The 20,248-nt window shown below is 53.0% G+C and overlaps 5 protein-coding genes across 5 annotated transcripts; 2 read left to right on the top strand and 3 right to left on the bottom strand.

The window, feature by feature from the left end:
* Nucleotides 1-650: 650 nt before the first annotated feature.
* On the top strand, nt 651-2,647 carry COL26b_006033 (uncharacterized protein; the record flags this gene model as incomplete). The annotated part of the gene is made up of 2 exons (XM_053178861.1): nt 651-2,312; nt 2,375-2,647. 2 exons carry the CDS (start codon nt 651-653, stop codon nt 2,645-2,647), a joined length of 1,935 nt encoding a protein of 644 aa, XP_053037168.1.
* A 2,064-nt stretch (nt 2,648-4,711) lies between these two features.
* COL26b_006032 (uncharacterized protein) lies at nt 4,712-5,884 on the bottom strand (the record flags this gene model as incomplete). The annotated part of the gene is made up of 1 exon (XM_053178860.1): nt 4,712-5,884. The coding sequence occupies one exon, from the start codon at nt 5,882-5,884 to the stop codon at nt 4,712-4,714; it is 1,173 nt and encodes a 390-aa protein (XP_053037167.1).
* Nucleotides 5,885-9,768: 3,884 nt separating this feature from the next.
* COL26b_006031 (uncharacterized protein) lies at nt 9,769-10,143 on the top strand (the record flags this gene model as incomplete). The annotated part of the gene is made up of 1 exon (XM_053178859.1): nt 9,769-10,143. The coding sequence occupies one exon, from the start codon at nt 9,769-9,771 to the stop codon at nt 10,141-10,143; it is 375 nt and encodes a 124-aa protein (XP_053037166.1).
* Nucleotides 10,144-15,045: 4,902 nt separating this feature from the next.
* COL26b_006030 (uncharacterized protein) lies at nt 15,046-16,846 on the bottom strand (the record flags this gene model as incomplete). The annotated part of the gene is made up of 6 exons (XM_053178858.1): nt 15,046-15,159; nt 15,210-15,870; nt 15,923-16,034; nt 16,089-16,348; nt 16,437-16,478; nt 16,536-16,846. 6 exons carry the CDS (start codon nt 16,844-16,846, stop codon nt 15,046-15,048), a joined length of 1,500 nt encoding a protein of 499 aa, XP_053037165.1.
* Nucleotides 16,847-19,152: 2,306 nt separating this feature from the next.
* Nucleotides 19,153-19,533, bottom strand: COL26b_006029 (uncharacterized protein; the record flags this gene model as incomplete). Its single annotated transcript, XM_053178857.1, has 2 exons — nt 19,153-19,284; nt 19,306-19,533. The coding sequence occupies 2 exons, from the start codon at nt 19,531-19,533 to the stop codon at nt 19,153-19,155; spliced, it is 360 nt and encodes a 119-aa protein (XP_053037164.1).
* Nucleotides 19,534-20,248: the final 715 nt, after the last annotated feature.

The raw sequence follows: 20,248 nt of genomic DNA, 5'->3' as shown, positions 1-20,248 counted from the left end.
GGCTCTTCCCTTCCTCCACACCCAGGCGGGCAAGCAACCGACGCGGGAGAAAGAGGGCGACGAGTGAGCAGCCTGCATCGTCCTGAACACCTGCCGCTGCGCGCGCAGCTCGATCAAATGGCGGCGAACTCCCATGGATCCTTGCTCGTCCATCCCCATCCCACACTCCCAAATGCCTGCCCGGCCTGGGCCTGGCTCCCGGGTTGCTGATAAGCTACCGTAGCACTCCGTAGTAAGTTGAGGATCGTTGCGTCCTAGCCTAGCCTCGGCACTACTCTCGGATTTCTTGATCATCGCACTGGGAATTTTTAAAAAGGGCTTCCCCTCAGGACGCGTCAATCCAGGGTCCTGTCTCGTGGTTCTCGTCTGTTTCGTGCAGCAAGCTCTCCAGTGCCCCCCTCCGCCTCTTCATGAGCAGCAGAGCCGTCTGATCGGTGGTCGTTTCTTTTCAACAATACCCAGGCAAGCCCTCAACTGTGCTAGCCCGTGGTCCACCACCCTCTGCCACTACCGATACTCGTTGAAAAATTTCTCTTGATTTTTTTCCGAGTAGGCCAAGCCAAGCGCAAACGCTTGCCGTCAAGTCCCTCTCCCTCCGTCCTGTCTCTTGTCAAAGCCACCGGTGCGACCCGAAACCCTATTCCGCAGCCATGGCTTCCCAGGTCACCGAGGTCAACAAGACCGCCTCCGACAGCAATAGCCCGGCCGTCACCCCGACCCGTCGCAACTCGGACCCGGCGCTGGAAATCTCCAACCAGCACCAGCATCACCACCTGCACCACTCCGACCGTGTTGATGCCAAGGGCCACGCCGACAACGTAGTCTACTCCCGCACCGGCGATTCGACCGTTCCCCACCAGAGCCATCTTCACGACCACAGTGAGCCGCACGACATCGAGAAGGGCAACCCGGACAAGCTGAGTGGCCCACCCGACTATGATGGCGAGAAGGGTGGTGTCATGACGCCCTCCGAGCAGGAGGGTGCTCAGAAGCCCTCCAGAGTTCGCACTTTCTACAAGAAGCACAAGTGGACTGTCCACTTGTTCATCTTCTGCCTGTTCACCGGCTGGTGGATCGCCTCGCTCGTCCTGCACCGCAACGACAAGAACTGGGTTGTGCCTTTCCTCGTTTGGCTCGGTATCATGCTTCGTCTGGTCTTCTTCTACGTCCCCAGCTCCTATGTCTCGCGCCCCATCAAGTTCGTCTGGCAACATTCGGCCGGCCTCGTCCACAGCGTCATCCCCGAGAAGTTCCGCACTCTTGCCGGCGCTGCTACGACCATTGCCGTCATTCTTGTCGGCTCTTTCGTCTCCGAGGAGTCTGCCGATAACACGCGCGAGAACCGTGCCGTTTCCATCTTCGGTCTGATCGTCATTCTGTTCTGCTTCTGGGCCACCTCCGCCAACCGTAAGCGCGTCAACTGGCGCCCGGTTATTGGCGGCATGCTGTCACAGTACATCATTGCGCTCTTCGTGCTCCGCACCGGCGTCGGCTACGACATCTTCAAGTTCATCGCGGACCGTGCCGGCGACTTGCTCGGCTTCGCCAACCAGGGAACTGCTTTCCTGACTGCCGATAGCGTTATTGACCTCCACTGGTTCATTAGCGGTGTCATTCCCCCTATTATCTTCTTCGTCGCCATTGTCCAGGTTCTTTACTACATCGGCTTCCTGCAGTGGTTCATCGGCAAGTTCGCTACCTTCGTCTTCTGGGCTCTGCACGTGTCCGGTGCCGAAGCCGTCGTCGCTGCTGCCACTCCCTTCATCGGTCAGGGCGAGTCTGCCATGTTGGTTCGTCCTTTCGTTCCCCACATGACCAAGGCCGAGATTCACCAGATCATGACTTGCGGTTTCGCTACCATCTCTGGTTCCACCCTCGTCGCTTACATCAACCTGGGTCTCAACGCCCAGGCCATGGTGTCGTCCTGTGTCATGTCCATCCCCGCCTCCATCGCCATCTCCAAGCTTCGCTACCCCGAGAACGAGGAGACCTTGACCGCCGGAAAGGTCGTGATCCCCGATGATGACGAGCACGAGGCCAAGAACGCCATCCACGCCTTTGCCAACGGTGCCTGGCTCGGTATCAAGATCGCCGGTACCATTGTTGCCTCGATTCTGTGCATTCTGGCCTTCATTGGCCTCGTCGACGGTCTGCTGAGCTGGTGGGGACGTTACATCAACATCAACGAGCCTCCTCTTACCCTCAACCTCATCACCGGCTACATCTTCTACCCCATTGCCTTCCTCTTGGGTGTTCCTCGCAACGGTGACCTTCTCAAGGTCGCCCGCCTGATCGCCATGAAGGTCGTCGCTGTAAGTGAAATCCCCCAGACTGACGTCTTCACTTTTTCAGGTACTGATCTCCCTTTTCACAGAACGAGTACGTTGCTTTCTCTGCGATGAAGGAGGCCCCTTACAACGACCTCTCTCCCCGCTCTCAGCTTATTGCCACCTACGCCCTCTGCGGTTTCGGTAACATTGGCTCCCTGGGTATCCAGATCGGTATCCTGGGCCAGCTTGCTCCCAGCCGTGGAGGTGATGTCAGTGCCATGGCCATCTCTGCCCTGATCTCCGGTGTCATGTCGACCTTGACTTCCGCCGCCGTCGCCGGCCTTGTCATCACCCACCAGACGACCAACTTGGTCTAAGGTGCGAGCCGGAATGGGCCGGTGGTGTGAGGCGCGGCATTGTTGCTGGCCGTCGTCAATGAGTGAAAAAATGAGTTAAAGAAAAAAGATGAAAGATGTGTACGATGTTGATGAGGCGCTGCTGCGTCAGAAATAAGAGAAAGAACCACACAGTGGTAGATAATAATACCCGGCTTTTGTCAGCGAGCTGACCAATATACCTACTTCTCACTTCCGAGTCTCTGAAAACATGCTGGTAAAGGACCCTCGAAAGGGCCCTCCGAGGGTCTTATACCGAGAGGGAAATCGTGGTGTGGCGACCCAAGACGTGATCAAAGGCTGTCTTGCGCGATCGGTAGGCGGGCTTCTTTAAGAAGTCCAACGGCCTATTGTGCCCCTGGACATAAGCTCGCCTTCCACGCCCTTGCTTGCCCCGCCGGCCAACATCTCCGGCGGTCGTCCGTGAGTCACGCCGGGATCCTTAGCATGGCGTGGTGGCCTCAGCAGCGCTCATTGGCGCCCTGACCGCCGGTGGCACCCTCTTCAGCGGGAAGAAAACAGTGGTGAAAATTTTAACCAACAGGAACACTACCGCCGGTGTCCTGCGGACGTCGGCGCCGGCCGCAGAGGCATAGCTGAAAGTTCAAGCTCGAAGGCCAAACCTCGGTTTGGTAGTTTCAAGTGCGTAATGAGAATGGTAAAAGAGCCTGGAATGCGCCGTTTTTTAGTTCCTTTGTTGATTCTGTCAGGGTTTTCGAGCCAGCGATTTGCAGCGGTTGGTTAGTTCCCCCACGGCGCTGGCTGAGGCGAAATTAGGGTCGGCCGTACGGTCCAGGAACGAACCTGGAAATCGCAGCATTCCTAAATTCCCAATGTCGGATTTCGACGGTCGCCGGATCCCTAGACCTTTCGACGGCTGTCCCCTGAGGCAGACAGCTTGCAACATAATTGGGTTCGAGATCATCGATGAAAATCTTGCTGCATGTCCTTACCTCAACCCAGCTTAGCTTATGCACCTTCAGCGGAAGTTTAGTGCACCTTGCTTGCTGCAAGTGTTCCGTATAGCATGAGGCTCTGAAGTGAGGCTCTCGTTTCTTGACGTCGTAGATACAATAAACAGTGTATGCCAATACCAGCGATCTACCTGCTCCTCTTCGTAAAATATATATTTGCTTTTGGTGCATTGAAAGACGGGACTTTTCGACTTAAGACTGCTCAACGACAACAAGCCGACAGCACTGCTCTTTCCGAAAGCACCTGGCCTCTTCCCCCTCTATCATTGACTTCCGAAGTCAAAATATCACAAAACGGGCATGACATCACGCTTAAAATCTCAGTATTTGCAGAAGTAGTGCACCACTACTGACCAGCTAACTGGAATCTGAAATCATTTCTGATCTCTCTCCCCTATTCAAGCGATTACATCTGACATGCTGACGCATGAAATTATGCATATCGCCTCTGGGCGAGTACTTCTTTGTCTGCTGCAGGCCTCCTGGGTTGTCTTGCAAACCGTAATCGCCGTCTGATCGTCTGGCAGGGAATCAAATCTCACGTGAGGAGCCATGTCCATCAAGGTGCCTCAAAAATGGCATATAAATGGTTGCCATTCCGCGAACCTCTTTTTCATACATCCTCTCCTCGTCAACGACTCGGCAGTTGACACCGGACATCTTTGAACTCAGACGTGGCACATGAAACCAAGCATCATTACGAGTGCCTTTCTTAATCTCCGGTCACTCTCCATCCGTCGAAGACTTGTCCGGGACACGGCTATTCATGGATGGCATCATAGAAATGGTCTTTCCTTGCCCGTGGACAACTCAGTCGCCCATGGCACATGCAGACGAAGTCACGCTTACTCGGAACACGATTTTTGAACTCTTCAAAGAGTGATGGTATTATATACGGAAGAAAGAAGGACCACTTGGGTCAAATGGTTATAAACAGGAAGTTGTCCTCGTTAAAGGCGAGATGTCTAGGCAACAAAGTAATGACCAGAGAGAGGCGTCGATATGTACAGCAGACTGCCTCTTTCGAGTCGATCCTCGTGCCCGAAGGTGGGTATTGTTGTTGTTCAGGCGTTTAAGCAATAGTGCACTGGGAGTACCACTCGCTGTTCTTGGTGCACTTGAATCCAGTGCCGCAAGCGGTAGGACCAGTCCAGCCAGAGCCACCGCACTGGCCCCAGGGACCGGCAGCAGCAGCGGAGGAGTCGGAGCTGGCAGCCTCAGTAGACTGGGCGGCAGCAGACTCGACGACAATGGCCTTCTTGGTAGGGGTGGCGGAAGCGACGGGGGCGGCAGTGGTGGCGGAGCCGTTGCCGGAGCCGGAGGTGGTGCCGGATTGCCAGCCACGCTCACGGGAGAGCTCGTACCACCAGTTGCGGAGCATCCAGCCGTCGAAGTCGGTGATCTCGGCAGCGGAGCCGGCGTTCATGATGAAGCTGGTGACACCAGTGGGGGTCCAGTCGTAGAAGTCATCCAGGCCGTAGGTGTGGCCAACCTCGTGCATAAGAATGTGGGCGTTGCCAGTAAGAGCACCCATGAAGTACTCACGGCCAATACGCTGACCCCAGTCACCACCAGCACCACCAGACATGCCGTCGGTGAGCCAAAGAGACTGGTCGTAGTGACGGTCAGCACCGGCAGCGCACTTGCTGTAGTCGCCGTCCTGGTTGAAGAAGCGGCCGCAAGACTCGGCGCACTGGGGAATGCCATCGGCATCAGTGTCGGTGTAGACCTCGATGCCATCAGTGGAACCCTGGAGCAGGCTCTTGTCCTTGACAGCCCAGCCGACAACGTTGACCTTGATGTCGGAGTAAGGGAAGTTGTCGTAGCCGTAGAGCCACTTGTACCAGCCCTGGTGAGCGGTGTTCAGAGCGGAGGCAACGGACTTGCGCTGGGCCTCGGTGACGGAGGCAGTGGACTCCCAACGGACACAGACGTTGATGGTGCCCTTGGTGGCCATGACCTGGTCCCATCCGTAGTTCTTGAAGCCGAAGAAGTTGGAGTAGGTGCTCTTGCAGTGGTCCCAAACCTCCTTCAGGGGCGAGGCGATATCAGAGGGGGGGCTCCAGCCGGACTGTCTCTTGGTAGGGCGGTTGCGGGCCATCTCAAGGGGGTTGCGAGCGTTAACGGGAGTGATGGCCTGCCACACGGAACCGTCAAGGTCGGAGGTCTCGCTGGTGACGCCCTTAGCCTGGGCGGAAGCCGCAAGCAGGACAGCCGCGGCGGCGGAGGTGGTAGTGAAACGCATGGTGAAAGTGGTGAACAACAAAAAGATTTACAGAAAAGAAGTGAAGATGTTCAGGAACGAATGACAGTACAACGGGGTTGGTGCTAGGGACCGAACGAAGTTGAATTGAGAGAATATGGAATGGAAGGTCTAGACGGGGTGCGACTTGGGAGAGATATATACAAACGCCAACCCTTTTCTCGTCATTTTCGTTCATCGTATTCATCTGGGCCCAAAAGGAGCCATCCGCTCCACGAGCTAACCGAGCACATCACACTAGCCTGGGTATCTGCCGTATTGGCAGTATTGGCCAAGACTTCAACGTTGCTGCTTCGTTGCTTCTGCCGCCTGCTGTTTCCCCAAACCTCCATATGCAGCAAGAATTGTTCGTGTCGCGGCACAACTCATTGGCGGGAGAATAGGCCTGCGGAGACTGATGGGACGATGGTAGATTAAGGACCGCTGTAAGGGTGGCGTTGGCTGCCCGAGTTGGGGAAGAGATCCTACGGCGCAGAGAGGGGCGTGATGGGATGCCTTCCTATCCTGAACGTTGTGGCCGGACATAAATGACGCCAAGGCTGAGCGGACAATTTCTGCGTGACAAGCAGGTTCTGGCGTCGAACAAGAAGGCTTGGAAAATCCGGGGAAGGGCGCCTATGCAGCGTGAAGGGGGCCAGAAGAGGCTCATCCATCTGCCGTCCATTGGTGCGGCATTGTTTATGGGGAGGGTGAAGTTCACGTTGCATTGATATTTCATCATTCGAATCCATCCAAACATGAACTCTTAGGGGTGCGATCTTAAGAAACACGGAAGCAAAGAAGGTTGTATGCTTTCGGGTCGATCATCCGACACCAACTCACGGAGCACTCGGTCTTCAGGCCAGACGTGAGATGGGCAGAGAGAAGGGACGAAAAGACAAGGAGAGAAGTTGTTTCAAAGCAGGTGAAAGCGAGCAATGGTGAAACACGGCGATAAAATTGCGGGACTGCCATCCAGAAACCTGGTAATTTCTGGAATCCCTGACTGGTCAGCGCACTGCAGGACCAACGGGGATAGCTACTGAATGGTATCTCATGACGTTACATAATCCGGTCATGGGAGGTCGACTTGGCAGCTCCACGCCTCAATTTGGACGAAATCGAGGGCTTCCAGACTCTTGGCATCGGGTCCGTCCATATCACCGGGTGGGCGATTTGCCACGGCAGGCCGGGAGTAGTCCGTGGTCATGGCGGCGCCGGCTCGCTACCACAGAATCATTGCCAGCGTCTGCCTATTTGGTGCACTGCGTCTCGATTGGTCGTCGGAGCGTTGCCTTTGAATTCACGCTGGTTGGTCAAAGTCTTTCGATTTGCGTCTGTAGGGCTGGCAGGACAGCCGCCCGCCGGAGGACTCGGATGAGACGCGGATATCAAGCTTCTGGAAGAGTGACACCTGTCAGATTTCCCATGTTTTGACGCCGCGCCGGCTGCGGCTGCCGGTGTGGAATTTCATCTCCCGCTGAAGCGGTCCTAGCGGTCTGGACATCACTGACGTCGTCAAACGAGCAGCGTAAGAGTCATGTACTGCTGAGAGTCCTGCGACCATTATCAACTTGTCTTATGGCCACCGGTGGGAGACGGTGGGAGACGGTGGTCTGAGCCTCGGAATAATAACGATTGACTTCTAAGTCCAAACTGCTGCCCACGGAAACCGCGGATATGTTAATCTTCTTAATCTGTGCTTTCAATTAAGCATAACCCTGACCACCACTTTCCGAAATCGTAGCAATATATTGCCTATGGCTCCCGCTTCGCGTTAGTCTGCCCGTCGGACTTTTTCAGTGCACTCCACCTCGGTTACACTTGCTGCACCTTAATCAAAACCTCAAATGGTCTGGAGCATGCTCCTTTTCAAGACCCTCATCGCAGTGGAATGAGCCAATTGCGTCGTGTAAAGGCACAGGAGATGAGCTGCAGCCGCGATTCAAAGTGCATGGGGCAAACGCGACAGAGATTCACAACCGCAGCGCCTCGCACGCGCCCTACCCCTTAACAGCCCGCCCCAAAGGGATACGGGCTGGTCATCATTAGTCACCCGTCCGTCAATTGATTTAGTTCGTTAACTTGAGGCACGCAAACAGTCGAGATAGACTTGGCAAGACTTTTTGCAAGCAGAAGAGTTGCAAAGCGGAAACTATCGGCTAAGGTATACGAGACTTTACTTCAACATGTCTCAATCAACTGGAGAGAAGTGAGATGATTAGTGGCGGAACAAATCACCACGGTCCACCAAGGAGCACCCGTATTTGATTATCCGTCCGCAATCCAGCGTCGGAAGGGTACATCCGTAAGTTCAAGAGACTCAGAGGCGAAATTCGAGTTTAGTAAATGATATTAGGTGAGAAGTTTGTATGATGATTCAGTTGGGTCTCTCATGGTTTTGGGCAGTCTCTCTGGCATTCCAGCAACTGCGGATCCCCGAGAGACAGTCGCCGGTGATGGTGATGTTGAGAGTCAGGCCAAGTCAGGTCATAACCGAAAACAATCCTCATGAAAAGGGGCTGGGTCACAAGACAGCGAATTGCGAAGGAGAAAAATCCCTCAATGAGCAGCCAGCATACTCTGGGCCGATTATTTCTCAATTGAGCGGTTTGAATTGACTCGAGCGGTTCACAAACTCACTCACAAGGTGTTGATGGAACGATTGGGAAGGGCTTGAGACGTTACATGTGTCTGGCGGAAGCTGAAAATACTTCTTACTCCGCCATCCGTTGCAACGGCATGGCGATGGGGCTTTCGGTACGGGTCCTGAATCCAAGCACTCAAGTTGCAAAGAGGGCCGTATCGAAACTATCCTTCGACTCAGCGCAAGCAGTATGCAACATGCGTGCATGCAGTATTGTGGTCGCAGTGTTCGTCCAGTCATTTTCATTTTATTTGCCAGATTCATAATTGGCGATGCATACTTTGTTCTACGGCTGATTGTGCTGTCTAGGAGAACCGCGTGTTGGGCCTCGCTTGCCGACCCCAAACTTGGGTGGTTTCGGCCCCATGGCGGACGATCATCCGGGGCTGTGGTCCGGCATTCGGCACTGGGTACGATGCGAAGAAACCCGCTCAAGCACAGCTTCACGGGAGCAGTAGCCGTCAGTTGAGAGGCCATAGTTTGACAGAAGCTTGGTTACTCCGAAACTGGTCGGTCTGATCTGCAAGGTGACTTTTCGGTCGACGGTGTAAAAGTCCGTGGCATTATTTTGCGACGACAACGGTGATCGCAGAAAGCAGCCGTGTACAGTGGCCGAAAGAGCCTTTATCAGTTAATTTGGGCAACTGTAAGGAACTTCGAAGGCCGCTCGAGTAAGTCTGCGATTCTTTTCAGCCGCTCGGTTTGGTAATGGAGTCGCCTTCTCGGTTTCGAAGTTGCTGTCATTCCGCGCCTCAGCTTCCCCCAAAATGCTTCATCTCATGTCATGCCGTCTGATTACCGCAAGGAAGCCCCGATCTCCACCACGCAACGCAGATCTTATGGTCCAATCATTGCGTTAAGCGGCCGCCTTTTGCATCGCACGCCTGAATCTTCAAGGTCCAACCTCAAACACTGCCGTCTGAACTCGCTTTCGCCCGAAGTGCCGAAGGGTTGCGATGATCGTCCTTGCGCCTCAGAGCAGTCTGAGCTCACCGATCTTTTCGGACTCGCGCAGCTCGCGTACAAAAGGCGGTCGAGTCGCCGCAACTCGGCATGATGTACGATTCAATTCATCCCAAAGTCTTTCATTATTGAGTTGAACTCAATTTCCGTCCAAGTTCTGTGAACTCTGTTTCTGACTCTAATACCCACTGTCTTTTTATCCTGTCGCTGTCTCAAACAACGCATTCTTTCGTCGTCCGACCTATTTACATTCTGTCATCCGTTCTTTCACGTCAAGATGCAAACCAAGATCGCACTCGTTGTCTTCTTCAGCGCTCTCAGCGCCTCTGCCGCGACCATTAAGCGCCAGGCTACCGGCGGAGCTGACTTTGGCAAATGCACTCCTACCATGGACTTCCAAACGGGCCGTCCCGGACGCAAGGCCACCGAAGGCACTTTCTTGCCCACCGATCCTCTTGTTGCGAAGGGCCAGCAGGATGCGCTGAACCCTGGCATCATTACCAACCGAATTTGCGACCAGCTCACCAACGTTTGCGAAGCGAACCAGGCCGCTAAGGACGCGTGCCAGGCTGCCAAGGCCCAGGTTGCTTCCGCGGGCACCAAGGATGCCTCAACGGCAACCCTTTTCAACCAGGCTTTGGGATTCAACTAGGCTTGATCGCTAGTTGAAGCAAGAAGTCCCGCCGAAGAGTATTTCGGGAAAAGTGGAGGACTGAGCCTGGCGCCATGACTTATGAATAATCATGCTGTTATGAAGACGACTCTGTCTCCCGGGTGGAGGATATGGGTCAAATCGGGTGGCTTTCTGGCATTTACTCTACAATGTAGGATTGAGGAAATGAGAGACAACCTGCCCAAAATTTTGGCTGTCGCTGTCATATTTCGTGGTTGAGTGTGAGAGTCCAAAAGTGATGCTGCACGTTCTAATGATGCACTAACTCTGTACTCTCGAAAGCAAAGTAAGGCCCGTATGTGACAAACCGAAAGTGCACACTTTCTGTCAACTTCACCATCGTCTCTTGACTCTCCACATATCTCTATTTTTAAAAGTGCGACGCTTAGCGGCTAGAAGCATTAATATTTGCAAAAGCGATTCTTTGTACGACTTCTTCAGCTTCCTGCTTTGCCTACGACCAGTTGATACTGGATTAACACGAGACCAAAGCTTGTGACAAATGTGCTCCAAATCATCCACGAAAGGTCACCTCTCAGACGACTCCCTGCCGCCAGTCAGCTGCATGCACCTTTCCCTCAGAATAGACGAAAAGTGAGACGGATCTGATACCATCGCGTTCCCATCGGTGGACCGCGTCGCATCTCCGCGACCGCGGTTCTTGAGGAACATAAACATCGGCTCCATTATTTCCGAAAGTCTGGGTTGTAACTGGTCCCTAAGGCTAGAGACAGACAACATAAAGACAAGAAGGACGATTTGCCACTGGAAGACCAACTTTGTGACTCGCTTAAGGCTGATACACAAAGCACTCACAACTGTTGCCTCACAAGCCATCTAGATGTTATTTTCGAGCGCCATTTCTCCCTCTTTTACGTGCGACGAAAGTAAAAAGCCCAAGTGATGTTCCACCATAAACAGCCACAAGAAGCTTCTAAACGACTTCGCTAGGCTTGGCTCTGTCGAGTTCCAAGACCATGTTCTATCAGGGGTCAGAAAAACATCGGCGCGTTTGGATACTCAATATCACTATCCTTAGACTCGAATAAACGCCAAGAACAAAGGCGCAGAAGACAGATGTGTATAATAAGTCTTAGATTGTTTCCGTTGATTCACTTAGAAATCTTCGAGTGCTTTACTCTGCCTTGCGGTCTGGCTTTGCCGATTCAAGAATACTAGACTTTGACAGAATAGCCGCGCGAAATAAAGAGCAACACGAGGAACCCTGGGGCTAATCGTGATCCTACGTTGTGATAGAGCAACTCCGACATGATCTTAAGATCAAATAATCGTAAATATCGACATGAATTTTGCTATTAAGACGGAAATATTTTCTTTCAACGTCTCGTATGCTCCTAAACTTCACTGGTAACACCCAGGAACATAATAACCTCTAACGGATTCTCATCGCAATGTTCACAAAAGGTTGACTCTCAAATGCTGAGTAATTCAGAGGTTTTAGCACGTGATGGATTTCAATCCTTGCGTATTTAAGGGGCGCTGGCTGATATGGCGTTATCCGAGCTGGAAACACCAGTTGCCGTTAACGTAGTCATGCCACGGCACCAAAACGACAGGCAGTGTTAAACCTTTCAGCAACATGTATCACGGCACCAAACCGAACAGAGCGCACCCCTCGACATCGGGAAATTCCCGACACATTCGTATTGGACTGGCGGAGCTCGACAACAGGGCCCCAAGGCGGAGTACCTGCTCGACGCCTTGTCCGTCGGCCACCAACAGCATGTGAGGCTTGTCGTTCAGCCAAAGTCAAATGCAGTGGAAAGCAAGACTGTGAAAGATGTGTTACCCGTGGCTTGGTGTGCAAGTACACTTCTCGGGATAGCCAGCTGCAACCAGCGCTCATGAAGTCCCCTCAAGGGAAGGACGGCAATCAGCCGTCGACAGACAGAAGGGGCCTTCGACACACACCGACATCGCAGACTCCAATTCCAAGCACACCGCAAGAATCCAATGGGGCTCTAGATTTGCAAACATCAACGAGTAGTATGATTTGCCAGCCGGTAACTACACTGGCAGACTGCGCCAACGGGACGGGCAATCTCGTACAGAACTTCAACTGGGACGGCATGGATTTCGGCATCCATGTGAGTAGTCCACTCGATACCGAATGATTCGTGAACTGAATTTGAACTTCTTCAAACCCAGACTTTTGACGCCAGCCTTCCTGAAATTCCTTCTACGCAACTTTTGCCAGGCGGTGGCCTGCAAAACCTTCCGCAGAATGTGGCCGAACTACCTCTACTCGATAATTATGATCTTCCTCCTGGACTTCAGAGCGAATTTTCTTCCGCGACATCGGGCGACCACAGCCCTCGAACGGCGTGTTCGCATCGGCTGGATTTACCTCCGTTTCCAGCAAAGATCGCAGCCGCAATACAGCAGGAGCGACTAGACCTGGTTCTGAAAGTGACAAGAGAGGTCATTAGTTCTTGTCAAGAGACTTTCGACTGCAAAAAGTGCCAAGTCACATGTACTGATCTTCTCTTCATGATGACTGTACTACAGGAGACGCACCCCTGTTTTGATTGCGTTGCCACCAAGGATCTGGATGGTGACATTGAGCTCAGCTTTGGGGAATACCGAGTCTCTTTCAACAACGCCAGCGAGACGAATGGTCGTTATGGATCTGGTACAGAGGGCTAGCACGGTATTGACTGCAATCGGTGCCAAAAGCCACTGCATGATGGACACCCTGCCTGAGCCTTGCAAGCAGGCAAGAGCGAACATAGTCTACCTTGATGAGACTATCAGTCACTTTGAAACCATACTTGGGCGAGTAAAAGCCTACGTTCAGAGAGGGAGTTCAGAGTTATGAAGCGACGATTTCTTTGGACGGAATATTGCTTGCCGAAAGGGGAATTCGTGATCTTTCGGAATTTTGTCTGCCTTGCGTGTATGCTCGCGACGCTGAGCAGCGCAGACCATGGTATATTTACCCCGGGAAATTCAACAAAATGTTTCGAGGTTCGGAAAATTCGAGCTGGATTTTCGGAGTCGAATTTTATCGCTTACCAATCCCATGTTAGAGCTGACCGTACTTGGTGGCTGTCAGTCGGGGTCTCAAGACCACTATTACTATCCCTCTGAACCTTACTGCCACTACTCAGTACGACAGAGATCCTCAAGAGTATCTTCAACATTCGAAACTGGTGCTGAAATTCTCTCCCGAAATCTCATCTCCTCCATATCGTCCGTTCTTTAGTTCACCATGGCAGACTACACGAGCTGCGAAACTACAGCGCCTCCTGATATAAACCCAGACCTCAACCGCCGAAAAGCAAGAGCACTTCCTCATAGCTGGGACTGCGACCAACATGGTATGGGAACAGGTCTAGAGCCAGTTCAAGTCGAAATGGATGTATCTCCTGAACGGTGTCTTATTCGAAGTTGGGTCAGCTATCTGCGGTTCGGCACCAAACATGAACGCCGTGATCATCGGAAGACTCATCTGTGGTATCGGCGGAGCAGGCTGTATGTTGGCATTCTGACTCTCATAGCCGCCACGACTACCATAGCAGAAAGGCCACTTTATATTTCTGGCACTGGTATAACGTGGGGCCTAGGTACCGCCTTAGGTCCTGTGCTTGGGGGTGCCTTTGAGCAGTTGGCGGTTGGCTGGAGATGGGCGTTCTATATCAACCTGTTCATCGGGGCTGTTTGCGCACCAGCGTACATCTTCCTCCTTCCTAGCGTGGACCCTCGTCCTGGTGTGTCACCTAGAGAACGTGCGTCACAGTTAGACTACGCAGGTATGTTCTTGCTGATAGGGAGTCTGGTGAGCTTCATCATGGCTATCAACTTTGGCGGCCTCACCTACCTGTGGAATTCAGGCTAGATTATAGCCCTATTCGTTGTTTCTGCTGTGTTGGTTGCTCTGTTGGGTGTCCAGCAGAGATGGGCCGTTTTCACCACCTTGCCCCGTCGCCTGATACTGATCCAACTTCTTGGATTCCGAACTGTTCTCATACTCTTCGCGTCAACTAGTGCCTCCGCGGCTGGGGCCTTCATCCCGATCTTTTTCGTTCCGCTATTCTTCTAATTCACTCGAAACGACGGTGCGCTCGATGCAGGAATCAGACTGCTGCCCCTAATTATCGTCTTAGTCGTCGCGATCTTTGTTAACGGGCTTTTGATGGCCAGATTTGGCTACTATATGCTGTGGTATCTTGTCGGCAGTCTGATTAGCGTCGGCGGGGGAGCTTTGATGTATCTGGTCGACTGTAGCAGCAGCTAAAGCGCCATATACGGGTATACCGTCCTCATTGGGTTCGTTATAGGCATCTTCATTCAAGCGTCATTCTCCGTGGCGCAGGCTGTCGTTGACCCGAAGAACGTCGCGGCTGTTATTGGGTTCATGACACTGGCAAAATATCTCGGCAATACCACTGCGCTTGCCATTGCCAACTCTCTGTTAGGATCTTCTGAACTTTCGTCTCGGCCAAGTTCAAAAACAGAAATTTCTGGGGTCGCAGGGGGCTTTGTCCAAAAGCTCGACGATGGCATTAAGGCGAGGGTTGTGGATGCCATCGTGGATTCCATTAGCAAGACCTATATCTTGGTCATGACTGCCGGAGCACTTGTTGCGCTGCTCAGCCTATTCATGAAGTGGGAGAAGCTGTTCATCAATGCCTCTGTCACCGCATGCTGAGTGCAACTCAGTAAGTCGTGAAGCAAGATTTAGAGGAGATCCAGAGAGTGGCAGAATATGGACAAATAAACCAAAGATTGTTTATATAGACCATGCAATGTACTGCATGCAGTGGTGAGAAGCAATGATATAGAGCTCAGAGGAAATCCGACAAGATAAAGTCACAACAGAAATGATCGTTCGACTTGATTCCCATGGGAATCCGCCTTCTACAGGATGGGAACATCCAGTTCACAAAATGCATCCTCCTTGGGCAATGTCCCATTCACGTAGTAGTCGGCCGTAGCCAGCGCCGCACACCTCGATATTCCGACAGAACCATGCTACCGAAATTGTCAGTTTATGCCTCACAATTCGCTCACGAAGAACTTACCCCATATCCGTCAACATGCAGCACCCTGCTTCCCTCGAAGGCATCGCTCATGTTCTTCGCCGAAACAAGCGGCGTAAACGCATCAGCCGTGTTCCCAATGAACATCACCGGGTGCCTTGTCTTCACGGCAAAGTCCCCGGCATATCGCTCCTTTGCATTCAGCCTCCACTGAGCGCATGTCATCTCCAAGATAACCTGGACGTCGCCAAAGATCTTGCTGCTGCGTCCCAGTCTGTCCATTATGGGGAGAAACTCGTCAAGCGTGTCTACCCGCGCAATCTTATCGCCACACCTGATTTCTAGCTGCGCATCGGAGCTTGCGCCGATGCCTTCATATGACGACGTTAACTTAGCCCACGTCTCTGCGAAGAGAGTGTAGTTTCCGGACATCAGCGCGTCCAGACCATTTGTGAGAATGGGCCAATAGGACGGGCTATACAAAGCGGACATGATGCCGGCCTTGACGACGTTGTAGTCGATCAGAGTGCCGTTGAAAGGAACGGGGCGGGAGTTGAGGTCGTTGATGAGGGCATAAGTTGCGTCTTCGAGCTCCTGGGCGGTCTGGTTCCGGTGGGCCAAGGGGCAGGTGGACGGACTTGCGACGCATGATTGGAAGACGGCGCTGAAGGCTTTGTCGGAGCTCGCCCATTGCTCGTCATCCCTGCTTGCATGAGTAAACGAGGTACTTTCTGAGAGGGAGGAGAGATACATACCAGGCGTTGTAGTATTCATGGCCGTTGAGATTTCCGTCTAGGACCATCCTGTCGATCCTGTCGGGGAACATGGCAGCCGCCGTCTGGCCCAAGAGAGTCCCATACGAGCCACCTATGAAGCGTGTTTTAGCAATTGATGCGATGCTCAGCAGGGACGAAACCATACCCCAATATCTCAACAGGCCATCTTCGCCTAGGGCATCCACAATCTGCATCATGTCCCTGGCCACAAACGCGGTGCCATACACGCCGCCGATCTCCTTGTTCTTCTCGTAGCACTTGTCGGCAAGGAGCTTCGTGGAGGCCCAGAGCCTACCTGGAGTCACGTCTGAGGAGTTGGACCAGAAGTTCGGCCAAGTCATGATGGCCCAGGCTTTAGGGCTGCGGAGGAGGTGGGCGGTTAACTCATCTTGGTCCTCGAAACAGCTGAATGGGATCGTGTTTCCAGTTCCACTAGTGGTAAGTCAGTAAGGTATGCATGCCAATGTCGGCTGTTCTGTCAAGCAAAGCTTACCGTGGGTCAAACGTGACGAGGTCATGATACTCGCTGGTAGCACTAGTAACATGGTATTAGCAACAATGTCTTCGCAGGCCTGTCCCAAACGTCACTTACTTCCTGAAAACCCCTCCAGCTCTAGCCATGGTAGGTCGTCCAGCTACACTAGGACCGCCAAAGTTGAACAAGATGCTGCCCTTTGAGGGCTGCCGAGTGGCAGGGATGCGGAGAAGTTGTAAGTCCAGTGTCTTGCTTGAGTTGGGCGAGGTGTAGTCGAGAAGCACCGTCAAGTTCGCGCACTGAATGGGCTCGGTGCTGTTGAACTCGGTACAGTCACCCCATTCAATTCCCTTTTGGCCGCTGGACGCTGCATCTGCGCGAGCTCCTTGGAGCAGCAGAAGCGCTGTTGAGAAGCTCTGAATCTTCATCGCGGGACAAAGGCACGTGGTGTATCGATTGGTACTTGAAGTATGGGGTTCAATCGTATTGTGTTGCTATTAAACGATATTCAGACTTGCTGTCGAAGTTGCTGAAGACCAAGGTCTTTATACCCATCGGGAATACATAACCAGCCAGCCGTCATCTGTATCAATGATCTGCCTTGTTTGTAGAGACTCTCTTCCCAGCAACACTGCCTGACATAATGAGAATCCCACCAGCTTCGCCTGAAGAAATGACGACGTGCGCAGCAGTACCACCCTCTCAATTTCCCTTGATGGAAAAAGTCGAGCGGGCTGTGCAGCTCTGCCAAATGTACGATACACCGAATTGCCTCTTTGGGGAAAGACGTGAGGCGTCAGCCGGGCTGTTGGTTGTCCAGCGCAGAGCTGACTGCCTCTAGCTCCGGAATAGACGAGCATATTGCTTATATGCTTGCTTTTCGTCAATAATTGTTGCCCGAGTGAGTATACGAAGGATTCACGTCCACGCAGAACACCATCACACCTCATCAACCCTTTCTTGAAACCCCGCGAGTGGTAAATTGCGATATTATTCATTCATTTATTCATCAATTCCATCTTTATATAGCACGATTGGATGCAATCCGAGTCTCTCAAGTGTTCCCAGTACGCATTCATTCTCGTGCCCAAGTCTGAATACCAAACATCTACGGCCGAAAGGGCAGCGCACAACAGTTAGTCAGGCCAGTAAACCACTCTTTCCTACCCTCGCCATCTCGACAATCACTCTTTTCCATGACCACGATCACGATCGCAGTCAAACCCCCTCGGTAAGACCCGGTCACCTTCATCCGCATTCAAAACCGTCAATCTCGGCACTGCATCGGCATCACCTACCCACCACCGTCCAGGCCGCCGTCCAGTGTGCAGCATCCGATGCCGGACAAAGGGCTCCAGCGGTAGGGAGGACCCGGCAACGACTCCAACCCAGCTCCACCTCCACGTCCCGGCAGAACCCGCCGGTCGGGCGAACGCGCTAACGCATGCATGCAGTTGGCAGCAGCAGCTGCAGCAGCGGCAAGCGCATGCAACGCTTCCCTTCCCTTCCCTTCCCTCTTCTCCAGACCCGTCGACAACCGTGGTAGGTAGTAGTTGCAGCAGGAATCAGGGAGAAAGCGGGAGAGGTGTGGTGCAATCACAGAAAGCGAGCCAGCCGGCCAGACAGCTGCAGCCCTAACGAGAGTTCGGTTTCCAATCAGACAGCGTGGAATGTCAGGGTCGATGGTAACCTTCAACGGAGCCCGATCTGTTGGATTTCTGCGCGGCAGAAGGGGCGTGGGTGACTCAACTGTTGGGCAGGGCCAGACTAGCGAATTAGTAGACGGGTAGATGCGTGAGAGGGAATGTCGGTCTGGTAGATTGTCTTGATGTGTCTTGATTCTACTTGAAGATTTGCGATGCGCTCCAAGACATGTCTTTGGGCGGCGGTGTGTGCTGTGTTGTGCTGTGCTGTCCTGCTGCGAGTTGTGTTGGCGCTGCATCGCGGTCCAATATCAAAAAACAGAGACCCAAATTTTGTCCAGGATTGCATAATCACGTCAACGATAAGGTGCTCAAGAGTTACTTTAACTTCTTTGTATTCAATCTCGGAGGCCCATGTCGCTGTGGGGAGGGTGATTCTCACCGCTACTCGAAACAGACGCTGAGCTCCACTGATACATGCGTTGCCTCGCAACAATCTCATCCTGCTAACCTGTAGCCACGCTGTTCCAGAATCGGAACGAGTCGTGCGAAGAACCTCCGCTGCAGAATTTCAACCCCGGGTTGTTCGATATGGCGAATGCCATTCGATGCAAAACAAGCCAAACTCGCGCGGCGTTACAGCCGGGAGAAGATGCCTGGTGCTGCTGATGTGATGTGCTGAACCCATAAACCTTCTAGATGCGCGAATCATGAACGCTATCGCAGGCCGTTGCGATGGATGCAATAACAATTAAACGAAAGGTGCTGCCGGAGGGATCATGCATATTCCTCGGATTGGCGCCGGTGGTCCCCATGCTGGTCCATGTCCCTCTTTATGACATAGCCGTTCTAGTGAATCCGACCGAGAGATGCAACGCTGACAAAAAACAAACGCCGGTGTACCCAATGCCACACAGGTGAAGACGGGTATTGGTCAAGGGAAGAGAAGTCGATCCACGGTTTGCGGAATGGTGCAGGTGTGGTGAAATGTCGACGTGAAAAGGGTATGTTGAGTGAATTCGAGCGCTCGCGAGGGGTATCGTGGTTGAGGCTGTCTATACCGAAGGAGATGGTAATCGGGAAAGGTGCGCTCAGTGCTTCTTGTCGGAGGAGCCGGTGTGCTGGGCCGACTGGTGGTGGTGATGGTGGTGGTGCTTGTGGGAGGAGTGGTGCTTGCGGACCTTGGGAATGTTAGCCACGTGCTGCTTCGGTTGAGACTGAGACTGAGGCTGCTCATGACGTACCCTCTGGCGACCGCGATGCTCCTCCTCGTCTGACGAGGTGTTGCTCAAACGTCTCCTCTCCTCCTCGTACCAAGTGCTCAGCGACTTGCCGCCGAACATGAGGTCATCGTCCTCGATGATGGTGGCTTGGATCCAGCTCTGGGAGGCGAGGTCGACTTCCCTAGCGTTGGGGTCCATGGTGCTGACGTTGGGAATAACGTAGTAGTACTGATCTTGTGCCGGTGACATTTTGAGAGTGGAGTTGTGTGTGTATGTTGTGCGGCTCTGGGTGGAATCGAAGCGGGCGGGTAGGTATGCAAGATGGGATGGAATGGCGGCCCCTTTATGCTTGTTTGTGTACAGGTTGGTGCAGAGAGCAGCGCGTAATGCGTTGATTTCGCGTATATGAGTTGGTTGATTGCAGTGTTTGGGAACAACCGGGATGATGGTGGCGCGAGTTATTTAAGCGTCTATAGCAGGGACCCTTGAGAATAGAATCAGGGTGTGTGGGCTGGCTGTCTGGACTGGCAGGGAAGTCTGGACCGCTGGAATTCGGGATGACGGCGGGAGGGAGAGGGGTCTGGACGAAAGCGACAAAGAGAAAGAGGGCGTCGGATATCGAAGGGTCCAGGAGAAGCACAGGAGAAGACGCGATTTCTTTGTTCTCGTTTCTTCAAGATCGGTTGCCGATAGACAGGGCGAGGCGAGACAGCGCTAGGCGGAGAGAAGGCTGGATCGTGGATCACGGAAGAGGCAGCGGGAGATGTGTCTGTGTGTGTGTGTGTGTGTGTGTGTGTGTGTATGAGCGACGACGATGAGAGCCGAGAATGGGCAGTGCCGGCACTATTATCGAAGTTGGTGATGGGTGGTAGAAAAGTGTCGACACTTTGATCTTGGGGGAGAGAAGTGGAAGAGAGAACGGGAAGAGGCCGTCGTGACGGAACGGAAGCGGAAGGCGGCTGGG

This window comes from Colletotrichum chrysophilum, assembly GCF_026319265.1.
Source record: "Colletotrichum chrysophilum strain AFK26 chromosome Unknown scaffold_43, whole genome shotgun sequence".
Taxonomy (NCBI): Eukaryota; Fungi; Ascomycota; class Sordariomycetes; order Glomerellales; family Glomerellaceae; genus Colletotrichum; species Colletotrichum chrysophilum.
The sequence above is the reverse complement of the archived record's forward strand: the minus strand, read 5'-3'. Positions and strand labels throughout refer to the sequence as shown.